At 53.4% G+C, this 27,043-nt stretch overlaps 1 protein-coding gene across 2 annotated transcripts; it reads right to left on the reverse strand.

Annotated features, from left to right (window-relative positions):
• Nucleotides 1-3,023: 3,023 nt before the first annotated feature.
• On the reverse strand, nt 3,024-26,927 carry IFT52 (intraflagellar transport 52). Of its 2 annotated transcripts, XM_056121992.1 has the most exons (15): nt 26,831-26,927; nt 25,688-25,746; nt 21,548-21,672; nt 19,085-19,172; nt 17,069-17,198; nt 16,441-16,516; nt 15,215-15,286; nt 14,385-14,511; nt 13,196-13,282; nt 11,562-11,630; nt 10,236-10,390; nt 7,694-7,781; nt 6,749-6,857; nt 4,718-4,863; nt 3,024-3,334 (listed from the first exon to the last, which is right to left on the reverse strand). In XM_056121992.1, exons 3-15 carry the CDS (start codon nt 21,664-21,666, stop codon nt 3,287-3,289), a joined length of 1,314 nt encoding a protein of 437 aa, XP_055977967.1. In that variant the 5' UTR covers nt 21,667-21,672; nt 25,688-25,746; nt 26,831-26,927; the 3' UTR covers nt 3,024-3,286. The 2 variants fall into 2 exon arrangements, with proteins under 2 accessions (XP_055977967.1, XP_055977966.1); XM_056121991.1 differs by lacking the exons at nt 25,688-25,746; nt 26,831-26,927 and adding an exon at nt 24,874-25,058.
• Between the last annotated feature and the right edge of the window lie 116 nt (nt 26,928-27,043).

Below are 27,043 nucleotides of genomic sequence, written 5' to 3' on the forward strand. Positions count from 1 at the left end.
GAGCCCTGCCAGGAGTGATCCCTGAGCATGGCTGAATGTGACCGCCCCACCCTCATTACTCCCCCACCCCCAAATTGCAGGCAGAGAAATAAGGGGGTCCTGTTAATATTACTACCTGTTTATGTACATTGGGGGAAAATAATGCTGTCTGCAGCCTAAAGATACAGCATCCTTGGGGGCTAGAGTGATAGTACAGCGGGTAGGGAGTTTGCCTTGCATGCGGCTGACCCGGGTTCGATTCCCAGCATCCCATATGGTCCCCCGAGCACCGCCAGGAGTGATTCCTGAGTGCAAAAGCCTGGAGTAACCCCTGTGCATCGCCGGGTGTTACCCAAAAACAAAACAAAAAAAAAAAAAAGATACAGCATCCTTCAGAGGAGCCAGGAAAAACCATTGAGATGCAGAATTCCAAGCCCAGAGCCTGCCTGAGCCATTTGGGGAGTTGCCCTCTTGGGGGACCGGCTCCAGCTTCAAGAAAGGACTTGTAAGAGCTAAGACTATCCAGAGAAGAACCCGCAGCGTCAAGCTCTCCCCTTGCAGCTGCCCTAGCAACAGAAGTTGAGAAGGGGGGCAGTTTGTACATCTGCCCCCCTCCCTGAGATGTGTACTTCTACTTTATGGCTCATTTGCCTGCATCTCCCCAGATGACTCTTACCCTGGGGGGTGGGGGCGTATTCTGCCACACCCTAGTGATGTGTAGTTCCTTTAGGGTGGTTTCCCCATTCTGGGGAAACAGTCGCATTTGCTCAAGTTAGGTACTTTGCTTTTTCCCCATCCAGAGAAGCCTGTGCTCTCTCATTTCTCATGAGTATTGCCCCTAGCCCGGCTTCCCATTGTTTCTTTAAAGTCCTTTAGGGTTTTTTTTGGGGGGGGGGGGTGGAGGGGGTCATATCCAGCAGTGCTTGAGGGTTTCTCCTGGCCCTTGGGGGACCATATGGAGTGCTGGGGAATCAAACCCAGATTGGCTGTGCGCAAGTTTGCCTTGCTCTGGCCAGTTCCTGGTTTTTAGTATCTGGATCAGGCAGAGTAAGAGAGGGACACAAGTTCAGGTGTGAGGAAAGGGTTGGAGTTTTTCAGAATCACTCTGGTATACCAGTCTCCATCATTTCCATGTTCGCTGGCCCAGAAACTCCCTTTTTTTGTTTGTTTTTTTGCTTTTTGGGTCATACCCGGCGATGCTCAGGAGTTACTCCTGGCTCTGCACTCAGGAATTACTCCTGGCAGTGCTCAGGGGACCATAAAGGATGCTGGGAATCGAACCTGGGTAAGCCGTGTGCAAGGCAAACACCCTACCCGCTGTGCTATCGCTCCAGCCCCAGAAACTCCTATTTTTAGTGTAAAGGGGTCAAAGAGATTGTACAGGGGCAGGGCACACACACCATGCGCTGCTGAGTCTACGTCAGTTCCTCAGCACCACGAGGACTACTGAACGTCAGGAGTAGACCCTGAGCACAGCTGGGACCCAAACCTAAAACCAAAACCGAACATAAGAAACACCTTCATGGGGTCTCAATGGCCGATGAGTGAAGTTCTTTCTCTTCAACACTCAGTACTGGGTGCTAAGGTCAGTGCTCAGTACTTACCATATGGAACTCCGGGGACTGATCCTGGGTGAGCCGTGTGCAAGGCAAACACACTACCTGCTGTACCATCGCTATGGCCCCTGATGCTCGGTAGTCTTACTGTAGCTCAGTGTTTGCCACTAGCCTTGCGCTGGACACCATGTGCTGGGATTAAATGCGGGCTTTTTAAATGCCAAGCATGCCCATGAGACCTCTGAGATATCTCCTTGGCCCCTTAGTCAAATTGTTTAATAAAATTAAATTTCATTAAGGCAGATGTAGTACTCTGGGTCCCTTTGGGGATCAGTTTAAAAGTTCTTATATTTGGTTTTAGAAATGAAAAATAACTTAGCAAAAGCCACTCAGCAGATCCCTGAATGCTATGATGCCTCACCTCTTCCTCCTTGCCCTTAGGGAGACGAGTGCTTGTCACAGACACATTTCCCCCTTCATTCTGACACTCAAATATCGGCTCAGAGCTGTACTGGAGTTTAAAAAAGACCCTTTGGGAGAGAGAGAGAGAACAAAAGGGAATGCCCTACCACAGAGGCAAGGTGGAATAGGGGGATAGGGGGTGGGAGGGATGCTGGGACCCGTGGTGGTGGAGGATGGGCGCTGGTGGAGGGATGGGTACTTGATCATTGTATAACTGAAACCCAAGCACAAAAATTTGTAAGGCTAAAAAAAAAAAAGTAATTTGACTGAAATGATGAAATGTTATACTACTGGAAAAAATAAATAAAATTCAAATGATCAGAAAAAAAATTAAAAAATAAAAAAGACCTTTTGTTGTGGTGTCAGGAATCAAACCCAGGGCCTCACACATGCAAGGAAACTTTTTGATTCCTAATGCTAATGTTGTCCACATACCTGGGGAACAACCCCTGGATACCAGTGGGCTTGGCCTCAAAAGGAACAAAAAGCCACCCCTCAATTCACGGCCTCTTCCCTCCCTGGGCCTGCATCGTACTTCTGCTACATGCGTGGCCTTCCCTCCACCAGGTCACAGATTGACCTATGACATGGAATCTAGAACCAGCTGCGAAGCCAATCCGTGTGCTACGCTCCTTGCACGCTGGCAGTGGCTCTGGGTACCCCAGAGCTGGCTCCCCTGGAGACCCAGTTCATGACATTTCCACATCACATACCCCGTCTCCTCAAGTCTTTGGGGGCAGATGATGGCATTTGAGGATAGACCAGACGGTTTCGGGAGCTCTGAAGTGGGGGACAAAGTGTGGGCGAAGACAACAGTCTCCTGACAGTTGTCTGGGCAGGTGGGCGGTGAAGGGGGGGTGGTCCGTGTGAGGGAGGATCTGCCATTTTCTCTCTCTCAGTAGGTCTAGCGGGGCACACAACACTGTCACTGAGTTTGTTCTGAATCATCTGAGCTTGTCCGAAAGCTGTAGGGTCAGAGCTCGAGGGTAGTTCGCGCCTTTGATAAAAGAGAGTCGCGTCTACAACTGGAGTTGAAAGAAAAGACTTCGATGAAAGACAGTTTTATATTATTATAAAAGTACAGATTTGCTCAGATCTTAGAAAAATGGAATGGACCTTCCACAGGATCGTACGGGCTGGAGTGTGAGAGTGATCGGGGTGGCACAGGAAGAGTGAACGGACCTTGCACAACTCACACAGGAGAGCCTGGAGCCTGTACCCGGGAGTCGGAGGGTCGAAAAGCAGCGCCCGAAGTCTCAGAGGCAGCAACGCTTCCGGGACACGCGGCCTCAGAAATGACTCTGGAATGCCACCTCACTCGTGTCGATGTCGTGCTCCTGCGGAGGGAGACACAGGGGTTTGGAGTTCAGGGCGAAGCCTCAGCGTGAACCCGGGTGCTCTGGACTCCGTTTCCCTTCTGCACCGATGGGGGACACACAGGCGCCCTCTGGCGCCCAGGACGGGTGCAGCGCCAGCGCAGGCTGTCACAAGAAAAGCCAGGGATCAAAGACCACCAGACTTTCTTACAGGGTCTCGGGGCACCTCTCCGAGCACTGTGCTTGTATCCCTACCCCAGCACACGGCACAGGGACGGCTCTATGTGCTAGTCCGGGTCTCGGCTGTAGCCCCGATGCCCGCAGCAGGCCTGGCATGGACGGGCACAGAGAGTGAGGCCACACACTGGCAGATGCTGAGCTCCCGACTGGCCTTTGTAGGACACCTTTTTAATTCTATGGCTGCACCCGAGATGGTGCCAGGAGTCAGACCAGGGTCCCTGGCATGCAAAGCACATGCTCACTGAGCTCTCTCCATGGCCCCAAAGTACATACATTGTGTGATTGTGGATAACACCACAAAAAAAGCCCTCCAGAAAACTGGAACCAATTAATTCTACCACTGGGACTGAGTAGGCGGATATTTAATCTTAGGAATTCTGTCAAGAAGGAAGATGAAGGTCAGGCAAAAGATCCCAGTTCTTGGTCTCCTGTGGAGGGCGAACAGACTCCCCCTAGCACAGGGAGCTACCGTAACCCGCACCCTGCTCAGTTCCCACGCCCCTGGTCCCCCGCACTGTCCCTGGGCACGCCGGGCAGGGCCAGCCTGAAGGAGGGCACACAGGCCTTCTGCCTGACGGGACTCTCGGCCCCGCCACACGTGTGGCTGACTCGCTTGCACCTTCACGTCTGCCCACCAACCGACCACCCTCTTCCCGCCACGTTCAGCACACTGTGTCCCCTGTGGTGCTGGAGACGGAACCTGAGGCCTCTCACGAGCAAGGCTCCACTGCCGAACCACAGCCCAGCCCACGCAGCCTTCACCATCCTCACTGAACTGTTCTGGTCTGGGGTCGCAGCAGCAAAGCTCAGGGGTGACTCCTGGCTCTGCACTCAGGAACTACGCCTGGTGGTGCTTCGGGGACTACGTGGGATGCTGGGAATCGAACCCGGCTCAGCCCTGTGCATGGAAAACGTCCTCCAGGCTGTGCTCTGGCTCCAGCAACAAGCATTCGCCATCTCCCAGCAGGCCCTAGGAGCTCCTAAATAGACAAGCCGTGCATCCTGGGCCGTCCCCTCTAGTGGGAAGACAGCGGTGAGTGCGGGGTTGTCGCTTCCCAGGGGGACCCTAAAGGGCCCTGCAGCAGGAATGAGTGAATCAGAACACAGGCTCAGTGGAGGGACAGCACCAGAGGCACCTGCCTGAGTCAATTCTAGGCGTGGTACCTGATTCAGTTTCTTGAACTCCACCACCTGGAAGAAGATGTGCTCCAGGATATGCTTGGCGTCCTGCTGGTCCTTTGGTAGTTTACTGGTCACTCCCAGGATGCCGCCACACTTCCTGACATAGAATTCCAGGTCGTCTTCAGTACCTGAGAGAGTGGGCAGCAGGTTCAGCCCTGGCCTCCCCCCTGCCCCAGCACACGCCTGCTGCGGCCCCTTCATCTCAACTCCCTTCCCTCTTTCCAGGGCAACGTGACCAAAGAATTTTAAGAGTGACCATCCAGGGCTGGAGACGGAGTACAGTGGGGAGGGCACTTTCCTTGCACACAGCCGACCTGGGTTCAATTCCCGGAATCCCATATGGTCCCCTAAGCCACACCAGGAATGATCCCTGAGAACAGAGCCAGGAGTTAAGTCCTGAGCACCACTAGGTATGGCCCCCAAACAAACAAAAAACAAACAGGATCAACTGCCCTGTGGCTCAGAGACAAGTGTGAGGCCCTTGCAAGTGTGAGGCCCTGGGATCAATTCTGGTACTTCGTGGTTCCCTGAGCCCCTTTAGGCCAGTTTCCCGGCCCTGTGCTCCATTATTTTCATGTTTTCATAGTCCTTTCTGGTCTTTGAGTGCTTGTGGCCCCAGTGACTGAATGTAGCAGTTAGGAGTCATTTTTTCCAAATGCACACTACAACTATACCCAGTTAATTGAACATTTTAAAAGTTCATCCACTTTTAATGTCACCACTTCCAGTGTCAGGAGTCAAACCCAGGGCCTTACACATGCACTCTTCCACTAAGCAAGGCCCTGGCCATATGCAAAATTTCAGAGATGGAAAAGGGGGGGGGTCTGGGGCCATGTTCAGCGATATTCAGGGCTTACTCCTGGCTCTGTGCTCAGGGATCACCCCTGGCGAAGCTCAGGGGACCATAAAGGAATACCAGGGAATCAACCTGGGTCAGCTGTATGGCAAATGACTTCCCCCATTGTACCGTCCCTCTAGCCTCCACCCTGCTCTCAGTTCTGGGGTCTCGGGGTCTGAAATTATGTGTATTATTTCCTTCCTATGGTTTTTGAGGCCACACTTGGTTGTGTTCAGCGCTTACTCCTGGCTCTGTATGCAGGGGGACCGTATGGAGTACTAGGAATCAAAACTGGGTCAGTCACGTGCAAAGGAAGTGGCCCACCCACTGGACTATCGCTTCGGTCCCCCATGTACGGACATCCTAAACACTCAACACAGTGGGGGCCTTGTACCTTCAGGCATCTCAGAGCCCGGACTCTCGGGACCAGGCTGGTCCAGCATGGCCGGCGGCTCCGGGCCTGTGGGCTGTGCCTGAGACAGCGCCTGGCAGAGGGAGCCCAGTGGGCGTCAGGAGCACAACTCGCTTTGCAGCTGCCTGGCCCGAGGTGCCATTTCTCCACCCACATGTCGCCATGGGTGGACATAATGTAGGATCCTATTCAGTTAGAGGCCTCTGGTTCTTTCGGCCCTATCTGAATTTTTCTATTTATTAATTAATTTATTCATAGTTTGGGGGTGATACCTAGCAGTGCTCAGGGCTTCCTCCTGGCTCTGTACCCTGGGATCACTCCTGGAGAGGCCTGGGCGACCAGATGGGGTGCCAGGGATAGAACCCGGGTCAGCGGAGTGCAAGGCGAGCCCCGACCTGTCATACTATCACTTGGCCCCCTAATTTTTCTATTGCATCGCTCCTCTAAGCAATGACCGAGCTGTGCTTGGTGGTGGCCAGGGGCAGGATTGATGACTGGTCACTCCGTGGGTCTGCACCAAGGCCCCAAGGAGTAAGCGGGACCTTGGCGTCCGCTGAACACCAGATCTCACTCACTGGGCCAACAGGCCTCCAGCCAAACGACATCACTTACAAATTTATCATTTTATAGTCAGGACCATGTTCTGTCTTCCCAAAATCAGCTTTAAGCGCTCATGGAAAATTTCAGAAGCTGGCCATGAAAGGAAAGTTCACAGAAGAATCTGAATAGGCAAAAAAAAAAAAATAACCCTGGCGAAACTTACACTTATTGGTGATCTGCGCTAGTCGGGCCTTCTCAGAGGAGAAAGTCTCATCTAAGTCAAACAGTTCCAGAGGCGGCGGCGGCAGTTCCCTGAAGCTGGGAGGGAAAACCTGGAAGGAGGGAAGTCTCTCAGACCAGGCTGCAGGAGGCCGCAACCAGGGCGCAGTGGGCGGGGGCACGGGCCCTGCACACGGCCAATCCGAGTTCGATCCCTGATTCCCGCCAGGAGTGATGCCTGAGCAGAGAGCCAGGAGTAAGCCCTGAGCACTGCTGTGTGGGGCCCAACCAACCCACACACACACACACACACACACACACACACACACACACACACACACACACAAAGCTACAATTGACAGAGGAAGTGTGAGGGAAACTAGTGGCCAACTAAGGCCATCCTGGGGTGCTGCAACACCTACCAACTCCTCCTGCCTGTTCACTGGAGCCAAGTAAGAGAACTGACCAGGCGGGCAAGGGGGCAGGATCAGCTCGGAATAGACCCACCCCACCACATGCAGGAGACAGCAGCCTACCAGGACCTTTTTTCTTTTTGGGTCACACGTGGCAGTGCACAGGGGTTACTCCTGGCGGTGCTCGGGGGACCCTATGGGATGCTGGGAATCAAACCCAGGTCAGCCGCGTGCAAGGCAAGCGCCCTCCCCGCTATGCTACCGCTCCAGCCCCAGCTTCGCGTCCCTGATCTCTCGGCTGGGAAGGACACCATGGAGAAGTCCCCGAGAAACATACATTGGACCGGGGCCGCGGCTCAGTGGCACAGCCACGCTCTGCAGGCGTGAGGCCCTGGCTTCGATCCTCAGCACCACAAAAACCACCTACGAGAGGGTTTGGCCTCTGCAGGTTCCGCACCGGAGAAAGGGGTCTCCGGAGCAGCAGGGCTGGGCGCACGGCGCGGCACACGGCGGGATCCGTGCCCGCACACACTCACCGCTGGCTGGAGGGCCGGCAGCGGCGTCTCAAACTGAGGCTGGATGAGCTGGAGAGGTTCATGCTTCACGTTCAGCTGCTCGTGAGCCCTGGGTGAGGAAGGAAACGGCTGAGCAGGGGTCGGGCGTTCGCGCGGTCACCCTACCCCGTCCGCTCTGAGCAGGCCACCCGGCACGCGGGTGGGAAACACGTGGAGCCGAGGAGCCCAGCGACGGTCTCTCAAGATCGCCTGTACCACGGCACGGCAGCACCTCCCTGAGAAGCGGGAAGGAAACCCGGGCACTTCACAGCAGGCTTCTCTGATGCAGGTGCTTTAGTTTGACCTGGGGGACACGGTGACGTATGACAGCATTTCCCTCTTCATCACCCTCACGGGAGAGGCATCAGACCTGTTTCCGGCCGTAAGGAGGCCTGTGTGGAGTGGCTCTGCCTGCTCACGGGCCCCGCGGGGGTTTACCATCCTCTGTGCGTGGGCAGCTGGTTCTCTGCGGCACAGAAAACCACCCCAGCGACACAGCAAGATGGGCCTGGGAACAGCACACTCAGGGCGGAGGCACACACACTACACAAAGCCCACACCAGCCAGGACTCGGGAGCACTAGGAGGAGAACAGACTGAGGAAGTGGGGGGAGGGGGGGACAAGACATGGTGCCTTGGGCGGCTGGAGTCACTCAGAAGCAGAGTGGTAAGAAAGGGTCACTAGGGGGAGGGAGGGAAAGGGAAGGGGGAGAGAGGGGGAGGGGGAGGAGGAGGAGGGGGAGGGAGTTGGGGGGGGAGAGAGAGAGAGTGAAAGAGAGATCTACTTCTTTCAAATTCCAATTCAGGGGCTGAAGCAATACTATAGCAGGGAGGGTGTTTGCCTTGCACACGGCTGATCTGGGTTCAATCCCCAGCATCCCATATGGTCCCCCAAGCACCACCAGGAGGAGTAATTCCTGAGCGCAGAGCCAGGAGCCACCCCTGTGCATTTCTGGGTGTGATCCAACAAGCAAAAAAATAAATAAATTTTTAAAAATAAAATAAAATTCCAATTGATTCTTGAAGGCCTTCTATGAAAGCAAAATGGGAATTGCCCTCCAGTTGAGAAAACTGGAGATAATGGTGGAGAGAAGGTGTAATCATGGTGGGACTAGTGTTGGAATACTAAATGCCTATATAACACATCGTTATGAACAACTACATAAACCACAGTGTTTATATGTGTGGCAGGGGATTTCAGAGGGACAGACGCACGTTTGGGGCCTGGGCCGTGTCTCAGCAGTAGGGCACTTGTGTCACCTGTGTCAGGCCGTGGGTTCGATCCCCACCCAGCAACACAGCACCACCACCCCTACCTGCCAAAAAAGGCAAAACAAACAAACAAAAAGACAAGAAAATAGAGGAGTTCTGTTCTAATCTGGGCCATCTTCGCCTCCGCTGGTGCTCAGGGGACCATGTGATGCCAGGAATTGAACCCAGGTCTCCAGCCCACTGACGGCTCTCTGGCCTGGGGCATGGAGTTTTATTTTATTTATTTATTTTTAAGTTTTTGGGTCACACCTGGTTTACTCCTGGCTGCTTTGCACTCAGGAATTACTCCTGGCAGTGCTCAGGGGACCATAGGAGATGCTGAGATTCGAACCTGGGTTGGCCGTGTGCAAGGCAAACGCCCTACCCACTGTGCTATCACTCAAGTCCTGGGGGATGGATTTTTAAATGATGCCCAGGTAGGCCAGGTCAGAAGCCAGGGGTGACCACAGTTGCAAGGGCAGCCGGGAATGCAGCTCCGACCAGGTGCAGCTGTGATGGGGGCTTTGCTCATAGGGAGACGAGACTGTGGACTGTCCCCCACCATCTCCCGATGCCCTCCTCAGCTCTGACGGTGCAGCAGACACGGGCCTGGGTCTCCTGCTCACCTCTGTCTGGATCTGACTGTCTCCAAGTCACTACCATACTCTAGCATTAATGCAACAACCTCGTGTCACCTCCTGCCTATCTCACAGGGGGACCAGCTCTCTTAAGCATTTGCCGAACAGCCCGGAGGGAAGGAAGCTGGGCTAGCAAAGGGGACGGGACCCTCAGCCTTTACTTCCGCAGATGGAGACAGTGTTCCAGGCCAGGGACACTCAACACTGTTGGCTCCTGTGCGTTACTGGGGGCGGAAAACAGTTAAGAAAGCTGGCGGGAAATGGGAGAAAGCCCCGCGGGGGAAGTCAAATCCCTGTTCCCGAGGAGGAAGGGCACTTGCCCGACTTCAACCTGCTTCTGGAAACGCTGCAGGTAACTCAGAGGAAGGGGTGAGGCAGGGGGCTGCCGACAGGGTGACCGAGACATCTGGGCATGGGAGACAGGAACGGCGAGGAAATCCCGTCCCCCCCGGAACAAAGCAGACCCCAGCGCCCAGCCCCGCCTCGTCACTGCGCCCACCCCAGTCTCTCCATCACCGACCCAAGAGGCTGTTCTGTGACCCCAGACTGACTCTGACCCTGACTCCAAGGCCCAGGGCCTGGCATCCACCAACACACACAGCAAGGAGCGAGGGCGGCGACAGCCCGGGTACTGACTTGATGACCTTGGGGAGGGAGGTGGTGTCCAGCTGGTAGATGGACAGGTCGAAGAGGGTGGTGAAGTCTCGCGGGTTCTCGTCGCCCTCCTGGAGACACACCCGCAGGCGCTCGGACAGCGTGGCCGTGTCGGGCAGCATCATGTAGTCGGAGATCTGGAATCCGCAGAGGGCCCCTCAGCAGAGCCCAGCCACGAAGGCCCCGCCCCCAGCTCGAAGGGGCTCTGGGGACCAGGGATGCGGCTCAGTGGTGTGGGCCTGGCAGAGGGGAGGCCCTGGGCTCCACCCCGAAATCGAAAAATAAAGGGAAGAGGGCAGGAGTGATAATACAGTGGGCAGGGTGTTTGCCTTGCACACAGCCACCCGGATTCAACCCCCAGCATCCCACAGGGTCCCCTGAGCACCGCCAGCAGTAATTCCTGAGTGCAGAGCCAGGAGTGACCCCTGAGCATTGCTGGGTGTGGCTCAAAAACAAAAGAAAACAAAACAAGGGCCCACAGACCACTGTTTTCATGACTTCCTAACAGATTCTGGGGTTAAAATTCATGCAACTGGCATCCTGAGTGGTAATATAGCAGGTGGGTGCTTGCTTTGCATGCTGCCAACCTGGGTTTGATCCCAGGCACCCCATATGGTTCCCTGGGCGCCAGCAGGAGTGATTCCTGAGAGCAGAGCCAGGAGGAACCCCGAGACAGGAGTAAACCCTGAGCGCAACTTCCAGGTCTGCACTCTCCTGGCAGTGCTTGGGGGGCCATATGGTGCCGGGATCACCCCAAACAAAAACAAAACAGACAAACTTCATGTGCTTTTCAGAGACAGAGCGGTAACTCAAAGGGCTGAAACACGCTTTGCGTGCGGCATGTCTGGGTTCACTCTCCGGCACCACAAGAAGGGGACCCCAAGCACCCCCAGGAGCGAGCCCTAGATACTGCTGGATATGGTCCAAAAACAAGAACGATAAAAAGCCCCAAACCCAAACTCTCCTGCAAGTTTCTTGAGCCCTTTTCTGATCGACCACTTTAGTTTGAAACCATCCCATATCAATATTACAAGACTTCAAAACTGATCCAAAATCAGGATTAGAAGTTCAGATTTTTAGAAGCGTTCTTGTTTTGTTTTGTTTTGGGGTGACACCTGGGAGGTTCTCGGGGCAACTTCCAAATCTGTGCTCTTTCTTGGCAGTGCTTGGGGGGAGGGGACATATGGTACCAGGATCAAACTTGGGCCGCCAGTATGCAACACCACCCACCCCCCCACCCAGTCATCCACCTCCCTGGCTGCTCCCCTATTTTTCACTGAGAAGTTGTCACAATCCACAACCTCCTACCTCTGGGTCCTCGGCATCGATCTGGTTTAGGTGGATATCCCCCGTAGTGAGCCACTGGAAAACAACATCCTGGATTAAAGAAACACAAAGGGACACTTGGTTATTCGAGACAGCGAGTAGGACAAGACAATGAAATCAAGCCCCCCAAAGGGCTACGGGGCCAAAGTGACAGGACAGTGGGGAGGGTTTTGGCCTTGCACTCGGCCAATCGAGTTCAACCCCCAGCAACCCCTAGAGTGGCCCGAGCACTGCCAGGAGTGAGTCCTGACTGCAAAGGCAGGAGGAACCCCTGAAACTAAAAGGAACAAGGCTGGTAAAGGGGAAGGAGCATGTCAGAAATTCACAAGGGGGCCGTGACCCTTCCCTTGTGGGAGTCACAGAACAAGCTCTAAGTTTTCTTCCCGGGTAGGGCACAGGTAAGGGCACTCTCCTCACAGTGGACCCGGGTTAACCCCAGCACCACAAACGGTCTCCTGAACCCACCACCAGTGATCCCTGAGCACGGTCGGGTGTGGCCCCCAAACTAAAAGCCCCCATTTAACTATGGCCCCTCCCACAAAAGCAAGTCAACATTTTCCTTCTCCAAATGCTACATTCAGTAGCAGAAACTTAACGAACCACCCGTCAAAGGGCATCCGGTTGGCTCATGGCCCCAAATACAGGCTGCTCAATGATGAACAACAGCCTGCAGTGCTGGGAACAGCAGAGCCAGGCCCCAGAGGAAGTGTCTGGACATTCACCGGGCTTTGGGCCGAGTCCACGGAAAGCAGACTGGGATGGACGCGGCACCGTGCCTCCTGCAGGCCTCATTTCAGGGGAGAGCAGCTCAGGCGGAGGGAGCAACCCGCAGAATCAGCTGGGACAGTGAAGAGCCTGGGGCAGCCCGCAAGGAATCTGCTATCCCGCCGGGACCCATGTCAGCCTGCTGGGCCCACAGCTTGGCCCTCGCACCATGTCAGGGTGCTGGGCCCACACATAACACTCCTGAGGCGCCACCCTGAGGGATACCCACACCTTCATCCCAGTAGTCCCATCCATCTTTTTGGGGGGCCACACTCAGCCATGCTCAGGGGCTTCACCCAGTTTAGGGCTTGGGAGAGTTTGCTGTGGGTCCTCAGGGGGCTGTGCACTGCCTCTCTGCCAGGGTTGGCATGAGCCCACATCATGATCCCACGCCATCCCAGGGGCAGACAAGACACATTTGACTTAGAACTTGCCCAAAGTGAGAGCTATGACGGACTCATCTGTGTTCACGTTGGGGGGAAGGTGGGTTTGGGCCATATATGGTGCTGCCCAGGGGACCACGCATGCTGGGGACCTAACCCAGGTCCCCTACACAAGAAGCACGGGCCCAACCACTGGGCCACCCCTCTGGCCCAAACAGTGTTTTTAAATGACATAAAAAAAAATCTCTGAGGAACGGGAGAGACAGTACAGCGGGGAAAGTGTCTGCCTCATGCGTGGCCAGGTTCGATCCCAGCATCCCAGATGGTCCCCCGAGCACAGCCAGGAAGGACTCCGCAGTGCAGGGCCAGGAGGAAGCCCTGAGCATCACCAGGTGTGGCCCCAAAACCAAACCAAACCAATCAATCAATGAGCAAACTGTCCTGACAGTGATGAAAACGGAGGCGTACCATGATCTTGCTATTTTCTTCCTTATCCAGATACTGGTCGCTGAACATGTGGCAGGAGCCGAGCACCGCCAGCTTCCCTCCGTGGTTCTGCCAAGGACAGAACAGCAGCCGACAGTGAGAGCCCGGTCAGCACCCGCGTGCTCATCCCGCCACGGTAGAAACGCAGGAGCGACGCTCTCCGATATTATTCTGTTACTGCCAGTTAATTTACTCAACTAGCACCGAGACATTTTCCAGTAATAATACTGACAGTAAGTATACTACATCCTATATATTATACACATACACACATAATATATAGTATATATACTTGATAACAAGTATATAACAACACGGGCTGGAGCGATAGCACAGCGGTAGGGCGTTTGCCTTGCACGCAGCCAACATGGCCGACCCAAGTTCGATTCCTCCGCCCCTCTGGGAGAGCCCGGCAAGCTACTGAGAGTATCTAGCCCACACGGCAGAGCCTGGCAAGCTCCCCGAGACAGATTCGATATGCCAGACACAGTAACAACAAAGTCTCCAATGGAGACGTTAGTGGGCCCGCTCGAGCAAATCGACGAACAACGGGAGGGCCTTTACCTTTATAATAACAACACGACTCTGAGCACTGTGATTTGTTAACACACGCCCTTTTCTGAGGGATCAGGGGGAGGCACAAAGAGCATTGCCGGGGCTACTGCTCAAACTGGCGCTCACTCCCACCAGTGCTCTGAGGATAACATAGTACCAGGGACCAGACAGGGCCTCCTGCAGGTCAAGTGTGTACTCCAGGCCTCTGAGCCAACTCCCCAGCCCCAGACTCCCCTTACTATAAAAAACCTAGTATCAGTAGCTTTATGCTGTAGAGGAAAAGTTTTGTATTTTGAATGATAGTACAGGTTTAGGACTTGTATCCCTTGTCATCCCGTTGCTCATTGATTTGCTCGAGCGGGCACCAGTAACGTCTCCATTCATACCTGCCACATGCTAGTGTAGCCCAGTGGTGTCTGCTCTCCCGGAGAGAGCAGATTTAGGACTTAATTCCATGAATTCTGGCACCATCACTGCTACCCCACCAGCCAAATGCGCATAACTGAGATACTACTACGCAGGACTGTAAGGACCCCTGGCATCAGGCAGTTTGGGAAGCCGCCTTTGCAATTTTAGCGGAAGTCACACACCCTCCCCGCGCTAGAAAAGGCTGTACCTTCGAGTGATAAAAAGCCAGAATGGGCCTATTGAGAGGGAAACAGACAGAGCCTGTGGACAAAACAGCCACTGCGGGTTTCATGACGCTCAGAGTGGCTCCAAAGGGGTACACGAAGGTCAGAGCCCTGGAAGAAAGGCAACAAACATTCAAATTCAAAACTGGAAAAAGTAAAAAAAAAGTTTCAGGGACCAGAGCGACATAGTACAGCAGGTGGGGTGTTTGCCTTGTATGCAGCCGAACCGGGTTCAATCCGCAGCATCCTATAGGGTCCCCTGAGCCCGCCACGAGTAATTCCTGAGTACAAGGACTGAGACAGGAGTACCCTGAGCACACCAGATGTGGTCCAAAAGCAAAAATAATAATAATAATAATAATAATAATGAAAAAACTAAAAAAGTTTTAGGAACGAGACAATAGTCTTGCACACAGTTGAGCTGGGCTGGATCCCGGCATCGCAGACATTCCCCCGCCAGGAGTATGTCCTCAGGAAAGGCCAGGGACACTCGCAACAGTGCTGGGTGATACAACGTGAGGTGCAGCACGGAGCCGGCCTCCTGCATGCAAAGAACACACTCCAGTGCTTTGAACTATCTCCTCCTCTTCATTCTTGTTGAGCTTTGTGTGTGTGTGTGTGTGTGTGTGTGTGTGTGCGCGCGCGCGTGCACACACGTGCCAAAGATCAATGCTAGAGCCACACCCAAGCAAGACCACACTTACAACCCAGAAATTATTTCGTAATCAGAAATAAAAATCCTTCATTTTGCAAAAGAGAACTCTTCCAATAAATAACAAATACCTTCTCTTCGGCTGGCTGGGGAAATACTCACTGGGCGTTGTTCCCACTGTTCTCCTCGTCAATGATGCCGGGCACAGCCTTCCCTGCAGCTCGGCTGATTTCTCTTGAAGACGGAAAAAAAAAAAAAAGAAAAGAAAAGAAAAAAGAAAACCAGGAAAGTCAAAACCTGCACGGATTTCCCTTGGCATTCATTGCTACCAAGTATGAACTTCGTCGAAGGCCTTGCAGCTTTGCTCCGGGCACAATTTTCCAATATTAAATAAAGGTATATCCATACCACACTTCTTTTGGGAAGCTTGCAAAAGTTAACATTGAAGTATAGGGATTAGGGGACTGGAGGAGGTTGGGCGTTTACATCGCACAAGGCGACCCAGGTTTAATCCCCAGGGCCACGTATGTTCCCTGAGTCCCATCAGGATTGATCCCCAAGAAGCACCAAAGAATTAGTTTCTCTTTCTTGAACCCCGAGGAAACGGCCCAGACAGCAGACTCACTTCTAGGTCTGTATTCCATAATACCAGTCCCAGCAGAGAGCTTGGGGTTTAGCAAGTGTGGGATGGATCATTTTGAAAACAGGAACAAGTTCCTAGAGAACACCCCGTGTGGTGCCCCTCGGGTGGCAGTTCCTGTGTTGTTTCCCCAAAGTCCCCGGGGACATTCGAATCCACTGGAGCAGGAAACACAGCCTGCGTCTGACCCACAGCCCCGCGGGGAGCTCTGCTGAGTGCTGGGGTGACGCTGTTCTCTGACCCTGGGGGACAAGGGTACAGATTTGGGAAACCAGGAAAGCCAGCTCACATACACGGGAGAGCAGAGCCAGGAGAACTGCGGGGAAACGAGGCCCCGTGCCACGGCCGCTTGGCCACTCGGTGGGCTCACAGCCCCCGAGGGCTGCCTGCCATCTGCGGCTGCGGGGAGAGAAGTGCAGTCTTTTATTTTATTACAGAATAATAAAAGGAAGGTGAGGGGCTGGAGCGATAGCACAGCGGGGAGGGTGTTTGCCTTGCACGCAACTGACCCGGGTTCGATTCCCAGCATCCCTTATGGTCCCCTGAGCAGTGCCAGGAGTAATCCCTGAGCATCGCTGGGTGTTACCCCAAAAAAGGAAAATAAGTAAATGAAATTAAAAAAATAAAAAATAGAAGAAAGGCGAGGAGGGAAGGGGTCAACCAAAGACAGGGCTGAGGAATGCTGAGGGCAGGTGCGTGGAGGACTCCAAGGTCCCTGGTGACAATCCCTCTGTTCCGACCCGCTCACCTATTCAGGACGCCGTTGGACACCAGAGCTTCTTTCGGGTGGAAGTACTTGTAATACACGTTTCTAACCACAGCATCTTTGAGAAGAGCGAGAAAAATTAGCAAGATCAGAAAGAAGCTTTCTCTCCCAGGCCGCCCTCCCAGACGGCCTCCGTGTCGTCCAGGGGAGAAGCCCAGACCTGAGGCCCAGCCTGCCCGCTGGACCCTCTGCTGCTGCCCGGGGCCCTTGGAGAGGACCAGTCAGAATGAGAAGAGGGAATTACTGCCCCAATTTTTTTTTTGAGGGGGGTCACACCTGGTGATGCACAGGGATTACTCCTGGCTCTGCACTCAGGAATTACCCCTGGTGGTGCTCAGGTGACCATATGGGAGGCTGGGAATCGAACCCGGGTTGGCCGCATGCAAGGCAAACACCTTATCCACTGTACTATTGCTCCAGTAGCTGCCCCTATTAAAATAAGAATACTCGGGGCCAGAGACACAGTGCAGCAGGTGAGGTGCCTACCTTTCCTGGGACGGACCCGGGTTTGATCCCGGCCCCCCCATATGGTCCCCTGCTCCCGCCAGGAGTAAGCTCTGAGCACTGCCGGGTGCAGCCCCCAAACCGAAAATAAATAACTAGAACTTACCATTATTAACCATGATGCCGTACTCTTCTAGCAGGAAGTTGATGTTGGTGTCGAACCGGGATTCGCCGCCCTCCCCCAGCATCACGAGGATATCGCCGCCGTCTTCGAGGTATTTCTTCAGGACCTCAAACTGTGCCAAGGTGAAAAACAATCTACAAATACACCCAAAAGACTTCCGTCCAAAATACTACGTGGTCTGAGCTAGTTGAAAACTAACAATTCATGATCCATAAGCATTCAAGGACGGAGAGTTAAAAGGTCAGCACAGGGGCTGGAATGATAGCACAGCAGGTAGGGTGTTTGCCTTGCACGCGGCCAACCCGGGCTCGATTCCCAGCATCCCATATGGTCCCTCAAGCATGGCTAGGAGGAATTCCTGAATGCATGAACCAGGAGTCCAAACTGGCAGGCTACCAAATGTAACCTGCCCACACGGCAGAGTCTGGCAAACTCCCCGTGGGGTACCCAATATGCCAAATACCAGTAACAATGATGGGTCTCATTCTCCTAAAGAGCCTTGAATATAGCACTTTCTTAAAAATCTCAGGGCTAGGATGAAGGAGACGTTACTGGGGCCTGCTCGAGGCAATTGACGAATAACAGGCTGGTCGTGATTCATCATCGTGATGAACCAGGAGTAACTCCTATGCATCACCGGGTATGACCCAAAAAGGGAAAAAAAAAAAAAAAAAAAAGGTCAGCATAAAATTTATTCCTGACGTAGAATTTGTCACGTTTGTAGGACTTCAAACTCAAAAAATACTCAACTTGCATTTTAGTGGTCTCATTACCTAACATGGGGGTACCCCAGGGGTGCTATCACCTGGGGTCAGTCAGGGTGACATTCTAGTGATGCGACGCTGCTTGGGACCAGCAGTGTTATGGGACCACGAGGGCCATGGCAAGTGGTGCGTGAGGCACCGTGAGGTACCGGGGATCAAACCCGGGGCTCCTGCATGCGCTCCAGCCCTTAGAGCCATCTCCCCTGCCTTAACAGTCTTTCTATAAAGTCTGAAAAATAATTCACTGTATGGGGTCCAAGCGAGAGTCCAATGGGGAGGCTGTTTGCCTTGCAAGCGGCCGACCCGGGTTCAATCCCTGGCAGCCCATATGGTCCCCTGAGCACCACCAGGAGTGATTCCTTGGCGCAGAGCCAGGAGTGATTCCTGAGTATCGCTGGGTGTAACCCAAAAAGAAAAAGAAATTCACTGTACCTGTAGACGGCATTTGTTTCAGCTGTTTTGTTCTGGGACCACACCCAGGGGTGCTCAGGGGTCACTCCTGGTAGGGCTCAGGGACCAAACGGGATGCTAGAGGCCCTTACCTCACACAGGTAACCCAACCATCCCCACAGCCCCTATAGACCACATTTTCTTTATTCATCTGTCTGCTGGCTGACACATCCAATTTTCAGTGGCTGCGTCCTATTTTTGGCTACTGAGAGTAGCAGTGGGCAGAAGAGACAGTGCAGGGGTTACGGCTCTTCCATATGGCCAAGCCTGGCCTGATCCTAGCATCACAGAGGGCCCCCTGAGCACTTCCAGCAGTAATAAAGATGATGCTCAATAAGTTTGGGGAGGCTTTGTGACATGCTGGAAAATGCAGAATGGTGTCATTCTGTTTTCATAAGAAAACAGGCCCCAAGAGAAAAATAGGACAAATAGGACTCACATAAGCTCAGGCAGCCTCCCCCCCCACCTTCCCCACTCCCCTCCACATCTGCGTCAGCTGCATGCAAGGCAGGTGCCCTACTTGTAGGACCATCATTCTGTGTCCCTGCAAAAGCTTCATTTGAAATAAAAGCTCCCTATTTTCAAAGAGCAAAGCAGAACGGCTGGTACTGAATTAGCCCACGTGACCCGCCAGCTCTTTCTCTGTGTCTCGTCACTGAAGCTTTACCACTCCACGAGGAGAAATGAGGTGAGAGCACCGTGGGGACACGAGGGGCGGTGAGGAGGGTCTCAGGCCACACTCCCGACTCTCTCATCACCCATATCCTTCACAGGCATCTCTTACCTCGGCTGCAGTGAATTTTTCCCTTGGCCCAGCCGTGATCCATAGTTTCACCCCAATTAGCTTCTCGGATGTGATTTCATCTTTTAAGCTAAAAAAAAAAAAAGAGAGACTTTAAAAACAAACTTCGATTCATAATTTGCACAATGAGTTCTCTTCTCTTGGGAACTGTAGGGAAGTAGAGGCCGGAGAGACGGAGAGATGAAGGGTTTAGAGGCACTGAGGCCGGAATTCCTGCGCTCGGGGAATCCCCACTGTGAGCCTGCCCGAGGGTCTGCAGCTCCTAAGTCAAAGTACCCATCAAATAATGTGGGAACTCCCAGGCCAGAGACATAGTACGGGGAGAAGGCCAACCCGGGTAGAACCAGGTTCGATCCCCAGCATGTCCCGTATGTTCCCACCAGGAAGTGATGCCTGAGTGAAGAGCTAGGAGTAAGCCCTGGGCCCCCCGAGCACCACCTACTTTTGTACCCCCCCCAAAAAAAAATAAATAAATAAACTATGTTAGAATGTAGAATTCTCTATCTCTAATTCAATCAGTTCCACTATCAGCTTGAAACAACTACAGATCTTTACCCACTAAAAAATAAAAAAAAAAATACTTGGGGCTACAGTGATTACAGCAGGTGGAGGTGGGGGGGCTTGCCTTTAACATGATATGGGCCAGGCTAGAAAGATATATAGCGGGGAGGGCATTTGCCTTGCGTGCAGCCCGCCTCCCCCAAGCACCACAGGAGTAATTCCTGAGTGCAGAGCCACAAATAAGCCCTGAGCATCAACAGGTGCAACCCAAAAAGCCAAAAAAAAAAAAAAACCCCACAAAACAAAACATGACAGATGCAGGTTCAATCCTGTCGGGAGCAATTCCTGAGTGCAGAGCCAGAAGTAACCCCTGAGCATCACTGGGTGAGATCAAGAGCAAACAAAGAAACAAAAAAGAAAAGCCATATCTGCGGCCGTAAGTAAAAGGGGTCAAGGTGTGCGGCCCAACTGGTGAAGGTGCGGGTGTTTCATTGTATGACCGAGACTTAAACCCGAAAGCTTTGTAACTGCTCTCACGGTGATTCAATAGATAAAATTATTAAAAATGGGGGGAAAAAAAGTAAGGTGGAGTTCATGCACAATTCAATCAGCTAATTGGTGGCTGAATAAATAGCAGTACTCCTACATTAAAAAAGAAGAAAAAAAAAGGTGTGCGGCCCAAGATTATAAAAAAGGAAAACCGTACCTATTGGTCAACAAAGAGATTGTAGCATTTCCCTCAGGCACCAAACAAGACAAAATACAGAAAAAGCACTTGCCACTAAGAAACTTGTATAGGTATGACTTCTGTAATTTTTAATTTGTGATCTGGAGGTCAACTTACTAATTTGCTAGCTACCATTTTAAAAAAGATGTTTCAGTAATCATTTACTTCTAAAGGATCTTTAAGATGAGTTCCTCCCACCTAAGCTTATTCTCTATTTTTCCATGCTGAGACCACTCTCCGCACACATGAAGGTACTGGCAGAGGAACAAAGGCACGCGGGTCCCGGGGCTGAGATATCCAAGCCTACTCAGATCGGGGCTGAGCATCCTCCACCCAGATCCTCCAAATTCCAGTAGGTGGGTGCCACACCCACCAACTGGCCCCCTGGCGCCGTGTAATCCCATCAACGGCCAAGACTCAGGTATTATAAAACCCAGCTCCCGGAAGCGCGTGGCCGCATTCACAGCCGCATGACATCTTATTGTGACATCTTATTATCTCATTACTACCTTGGACAACCTGGCAGGCTACCGAATGTAACCTGCCCACACGGCAGAGTCTGGCAAACTTCCCGTAGCATACCCAATATGCCAAATACCAGTAACAATGATGGGTCTCATTCTCCTAACTCTGAAAGAGCCTTGAATATGGCACTTTTCAAAAAATCTCAGGGCTAGGACGAAGGAGACCTTACTGGGGCCTGCTCAAGGCAATCGACGATTAACAGGATGGTCGTGATCGTGATCGTGTTTTGGACCACACTGGGCAGTGCTCAGGGCTTACTCCTACCTCTGCCCTTGGGAATCACTCCTGGAGAGGCTCAGGGGAACGAGATGGGGCCAAGAATTGAACACAAGGCAAGCACCCTATCTGCTGCATCAATGCTCCAGCCCCCTAGACTTTTTTTTTTATTTCTTACATAATAAGACTTTTCAGTGCAGCAGCAGACAAGTTATTCTCATTTAAAAGGGACAGCAAGGGGGCTGGAGTGATAGCACAGTGGGTAAGGCGTTTGCCTGACACTCAGCCCACCAGGGTTCTATCCCCGGCATCCCATAGGGTCTCCTGAGCACCGCCAGGAGTGATTCCTAAGTGCAGAGCCAGGAGTCAGCCCTGAGCATCGCCGGGCAAAAATAAATAAATAAGTAAATAAAAGGCAAAATCTTTTAAAAAATAAAAAATAAATAAATAAAAGGGACAGCAGTAAATAGAGTCACCTCTGGATTTTCCAGTTACTCCGAAGTCTTTTCTGCAAGGACTTATAGCCATTGTTGGTGGTAAACACTTCCTTTTTGTAGGCGTTGAAAAGAATGGTGCTCCGAAGCTCTTTCTCCATGTTTACCTTGAAGGAAAAAGAAGAGATCAAAAAAGGAAAACAATGAACCCCGCTCCCCAAAGAAATCTGCTTTTTACTTCTAATACTCTGGAAAGGTTATACCCGTGCAATCTTTTAGTGAAAAGCCTGCAATTCCCCAAAGTTGAGGGTACACTGCACAAGAGGCCCAGAAATCAAATCACCCCAAGCTTGTTCATCCTTTCTTTTTTCGGTGGCCACACCCTGCAGTGTTCAGGGATCACTCCTGGCAGGGCTGGGGGGACCAGATGTGTGCCAGGGATGGAATTCTCATCAGCAGCACGCAACCCAAACGTCCTTCTACCCTGCCCTACTATCTCTCAGGTCCCATCCTCCTGTCTCTTCCCCTCTTCTTTTGTTTTTCTGTTTTTGGGCCCCTCTTGATGATGCTCAGGGATTACTCCTGGCCCTCTGCTGTGTAATTAGTCCTGGTGGTGCTGAGGGAACCATATGGGATGCTGGGGATCAAACCCGGGTTGGCTGCATGAGAGGCAAACACTCCACCCACTGTGCTATCACTCTGGCTCCTCCCTATCTCTTTTTGTAGTGGGGGGCCCACAGCGGGTGGTGCTTGGAGGGACCATGAAGTGCCGGCAATCAATCCAGGGGCCTCTGCATGGAAAGCCTGCTCTCTGACCAGCCCTTCGCAATGTCTCTCCAAGCTTGCAGGTGATTTCTAATGAGGGTCGCCCGCACCAGACAGTGCTTGGAAGGGCCATGAGGTGTGGAGCAACAGCACAGCGGGTAGGGCATCTGCCTTGCATGTGGCCAACCCAGGTTCGATTCCCAGCATCTCATATGGTCCCCTGAGCACCACCAGTGCAGAGCCAGGAGTAACTCCTGTGCATCTCTGGGTGTAACCCAAAAAGCAAAAATAAATAAATAAATTCAGGATCTACCACTGGGGCGATTCCCCCACTCCCTATGATGTTATTATGGGTGGGGGGAAACCTCCCAAGTGGTGCCGGGGAAGCCCAGGGGTCTCCCCCAGCAGTTCAGTCAACCTGCCCAGGAGTTCAGTGCGCGGGCCTGAAGATGCAGTGTCAGCATCACCTGCACCATCCTGATGGTGCTGAAGGGCCTCCAGTGTTGTATCCGGGGAGGCACAGGAGACCACGTGGTGCTGGGGTTCAAAGGAGGGAGGGCTACCTACATGCAAGGCACACTCCTTAACGCCGACACTCCCCAACTCCGAGGTCCTTTTGGGGGTTGGTTTTGGGGTCACACCCAGCAATGCTCAGGCTCCGCACTCAGGGATCACTCCTGGTGGTGCTGGGGGGAGTATACGAACGCTGGGGGGAATATTCGGTTGCTGGGGATCAAACCCATGCCGGCCGTGCGCAAGGCCAAGCGCCCGATCCTCCGTACTGTCACTTGGGCCCCACCAATCCCTTTCAGACATGATTTAAAAATATCACTTGTGACTACAAAATAAATTTATTATTATTTATTTATTTTGCTTTTTGGGTCACACCTGGCGATGCTCAGGAGTTACTCCTGGCTTTGCACTCAGGAATTACTCCTGGCGGTGCTCGGGGGACCATATGGGATGCTGGGAATTGAACCCGGGTCAGCCACGTGCAAGGCAAACGCCCTCCCCACTGTGCTATTGCTCCAGCCTGTTTTTTATTTTTGGATGCGGTGGTCACACTCAGAGGTGTTCAGGGGCTCCCCCTGACTTGCTGCTAGTGGGCGACTCCTGGCAGAGCTTAGGGAACTATGAAGAGCACGGATTGAATCCGGGGGCCCACAGGTGAAGCATGTGCCTCAACCCTTTGAGCTCTGACTCAGCCCTGGGGACCTTATTCTTAGTTCTACAAAACTGCTGCTCTCTTCCATATTATCTTAATAACTACAGCTTTTAGTGTAATAACTGGCGGTGCTCAGAGCACCACCTTATTCCAAACATTTAGAAAGAGTGTCACATATGAATTCTTCAAGTTAAACTTCAAAATCATATTTTAGGGTGGCACTGTCCTCCTGCTGTTCATCGATTTGCTCGAGCGGGCCCAGTAACGTCTCCATTGTGAGACTTGTTGTTACTGTGTTTGGCATATCGAATAGCTTGTCACGGGTAGCTTGCCAGGCTTTGCCGTGTGGGCAAGATACTCTCGGTAGTTTGCCGGGCTCTCCGAGAGGGGTGGAGGAATCAAATCCCGGTCAACCGCATGCAAGGCAAACGCCCTACCCACTTTGCTGTCGGTTTTTAGGGTAAAAAATATATATATGGACCAGGAGCGATAATACAGCAGGCAGCATGTTTGCCTTGCCCACGACTGACCTGAGTTCAATTCCCAGCACTCCATTGGGTCCCCCCAAGCACCACCAGACCGGATCCACGAATACAGAGCCAGGAGGACTAAGTCCTGAGCACTGCCAGGAGTGGTCCCAAAACAAGCAAAAAAAAAATCCTTTAGCTGCAGAAGGGGTTAAGGTGCTTTTTTGTTAACCCCAGACCCCAGTTTGCATCCCAAGCACCACACACAGTTCTCCCAAGCACTGCCAGGGCTCACTCCTGGAGGAATACAAAGCCAGGAATAGCCGTCCCCACCCCAGCACCAGGAGGTGCGGCCCCTAAACACCCCCTTCTCATAGCCCATAGCCCAAGGGCCTAGCACATGCCCGGGGAGCTGCCAGGCCCGGAGTTCAACCCCCAAACACCTTCCGCCCACCTTCAGCATCATGGGGCCCAGCACTCAATTGCCAGTCCCGCACAGCTGGGGTGAGACGGCCCCGGGCCCTGGAGCATGGCTTGGCACCCCGAGTGCTCCCTGCACCCATCCCCGCTCCTGCATTCACTCCCGGGACGCGGATCCCGGTCCGGTCCAGTCCAGTCTCTGCCTCCTCGGGTTCCAGCCGGTCAGCACGAGCCGTCTGTGGCTCAGAGATGACCCCTGGCGGTGCTCAGGGGTTCGCTGCTGGGCTTCGAACCCTTACCCGGGTGGGCCACACGCCAGGCAAGCGCCTTGGCCCCGTCCCACCCACCTACTTCTCCGTGAGCACCGGGTCCACCCCCCGACGCCCCCGCGGGCACCGCTGAGCTGCCCCTTGCGGCCTCTTCCCCTGGACAAGACCCTCATGCAACGCAGATTTCCCACGCGTCTCGAGCCCCTTGCCCGGGCTGTCGGGTGCCCCGGCGGGAGTCCCGAACTCTGGCGGGAGGCGGCTGCGGGCCCGCGCCCGGCTTACCTGGGCCCGGGGCAGCCCCGTCCTCACCTGGCGCCCGCCCGCATCCCGCGCCCAGGTGGCCAACGGCGCCTAGCAACGGCCGGGCGGGCGCGCGGCGCGCGGCGGGGCCGGGCCAACGCGGGGCTCGCACCGCGCCGCGGGGAGGGCCCGGTCCGAACGCAATCAGGACCGGGATTTGAGGCTTAATTTTGGCCTTTAAAAAGCGCGATTTGGGGCAAAGACGCAGAAAGACGGTAGCCCCAAGGGCCCAAACTTGCCCCGGGTGGGTGCGCCGCGCGCTGGCTTAGATTCCTAGTGCGCAGGCGCGGAGATGGACACGCCCTCTGGGGCGTGGCCAGGGGCGGGCTGGAAGGGGCGGGGCTAGACCGGTGAGGTCGGCGAATGGGGCGGGGCCGAACGAGGGGGCGGGGTTGGCGGAGGGCGGGACTTGGCCTTGCGGCCCTGCGGGTGGAGCCGGGCTGCAGTGGAGCTTGCTTGCAAGCCAGGACTTAGTGGACGCTGGGGGAGGACTTACAGAGCCCTAGGCCAGTGCGCTGCTGACACTGGTAGCACGAGGTGACTTCCTCGCATAGATTAGTCCAGCCCTCCACGGTGCCGGGTCCAGCTAGGGCAAAGGCTGGGAAGGGCAGTGGGCAGACTGCTGCCGGAGTAGGGGAGATGGGGCGGGGGGGGGGGGGGGGGTGGGAGGAGGCCGGGGGTGGGCGGACCATGGCCACCTGCTGAGTGCCTGGGAAAGAGGCTGCCAGGAACCGGGAACTGACCACCCTTCTCCACAGCACAGTGTTAGTGCTGCCCCAGCGTGGAGGCGGCTCACCCGCAAGGCATCTGACTCTTCTGATGGACGTTTCTTTTGTTACCTTCTGCGGCTCTGACCTGTTGGTGGGAGTTTTAGGATTGCTTTGTTTTACTTTGTTTTGGTTTTTGGCAGGGCAAGTTTTAGGATCTTAAAACCCACAACTTGGTGCCTTTCATAACTCATCTCTGCAAAATTCAAAGTGGAGAAAATGATTGCCTGGGAAAGAGGCTGCCAGGAACCGATAAACTTTTATTGGTGTTGTTTTGCTTTGGTTTTGATTTGAGGAGTGGGGAGAGGGGCACATTCATCAATGCTCCTGGCTCTGTGCTCAGGAATTACTCCTAATTGTGCTCTGGGGGACCTTCACATTCCAGGCTAGTGCTCTACAGGCTGTACTATCTCCCCAGCCCCCTTGGCATTGTATTTTGTGCAAAATTAGATGAAATCAGTCTGCAGTTCAAGATAAAAATGGAAGGGAGACAGTACAGAGCATAGGGTTCTTGCTTTGTATGTGGTCTGCCTGGGTTTGATCCTCAGAAGTCTATATGGTCTCCTAAGCCCTCCAGGAGTGGTCCCTGTGTACAGAACCAGGGGTAAGCGCTGAGAACTTCCACATATGGCTCCCAGAGCCTCACACACACACACACACACACACACATACACACACACACACACACACACACCAAGGAAGGTATTTCCACCACCAAGGAGAGTGATGTGTGTGTGTGTGTGTGTGTGTGTGTGTGGTGTGTGTGCAGTGGGGGTGTTGGAGCACACCCTGAAGTGCTTGCAGGCTACTCACTGCTGTGTTCTCAGGGGACCACGTAGTGCTGGGGTTTGAACCAAGGTGCCCACGTGCAAAGAATGTCCTCCAGTGACCCAAGGAGGTGCCACATGGAGGCGGAGTTTACTGATCCTTGGCCTGACTGATGTCTACTCTGCTAGAAATAAAAAAAGCAGAGTTGGGTAGGAGCAATAATCCCGCAGGTAAGGCATGCCAAAGCAGGTTCATTCCCCAGTATCACCTAAGCCCCTCCTCCCCGCTCCTGCCATGAGTGATCACTAAGCACAGAGCCAGGAGTAAGCCATGGGCACCACTGGGTGTGACCCAAAAGCAAAAAAAAAAAAAAAAAAGGAGAGAGAGAGAGAGAGAGAGAGTACCTGTCCAGAGCATACTCCCACTGTCAGAAGTTGTAGAAAGAGAAATGAGCTTTTAAGTCCATTCCTGGCTCTGCTGGTGGCAGCTGGGTGACCTGGGGTGAGCTGCTTAATATCCCAGAGTGAAAGTTTCTGAATCATTAGTGAGGTTAATCATTTCTAAAGGCCGGCTGATGGTGAGGATTTTAGATAAGACATAGAAAGCTCAGAACATGC

The sequence above is a fragment of the Sorex fumeus genome, unplaced genomic scaffold (assembly GCF_029834395.1).
Source record: "Sorex fumeus unplaced genomic scaffold, SorFum_2.1 ptg000044l, whole genome shotgun sequence".
Lineage (NCBI taxonomy): Eukaryota > Metazoa > Chordata > Mammalia > Eulipotyphla > Soricidae > Sorex > Sorex fumeus.

Excerpts from the sequence above, each read along its gene's own strand:
- IFT52 (XM_056121992.1), bottom strand. The coding sequence starts at position 21,666 with ATGGAGAAAGAGCTTCGGAGCACCATTCTTTTCAACGCCTACAAAAAG. Across the intron at positions 16,517-17,068 it reads CGGCATCATGGTTAATAATG|ATGCTGTGGTTAGAAACGTG; the intron begins GTAAGTTCTAGT and ends CTCTTCTCAAAG. Across the intron at positions 6,858-7,693 it reads TGCCGGCCCTCCAGCCAGCG|GTTTTCCCTCCCAGCTTCAG; the intron begins GTGAGTGTGTGC and ends CCCTCCTTCCAG.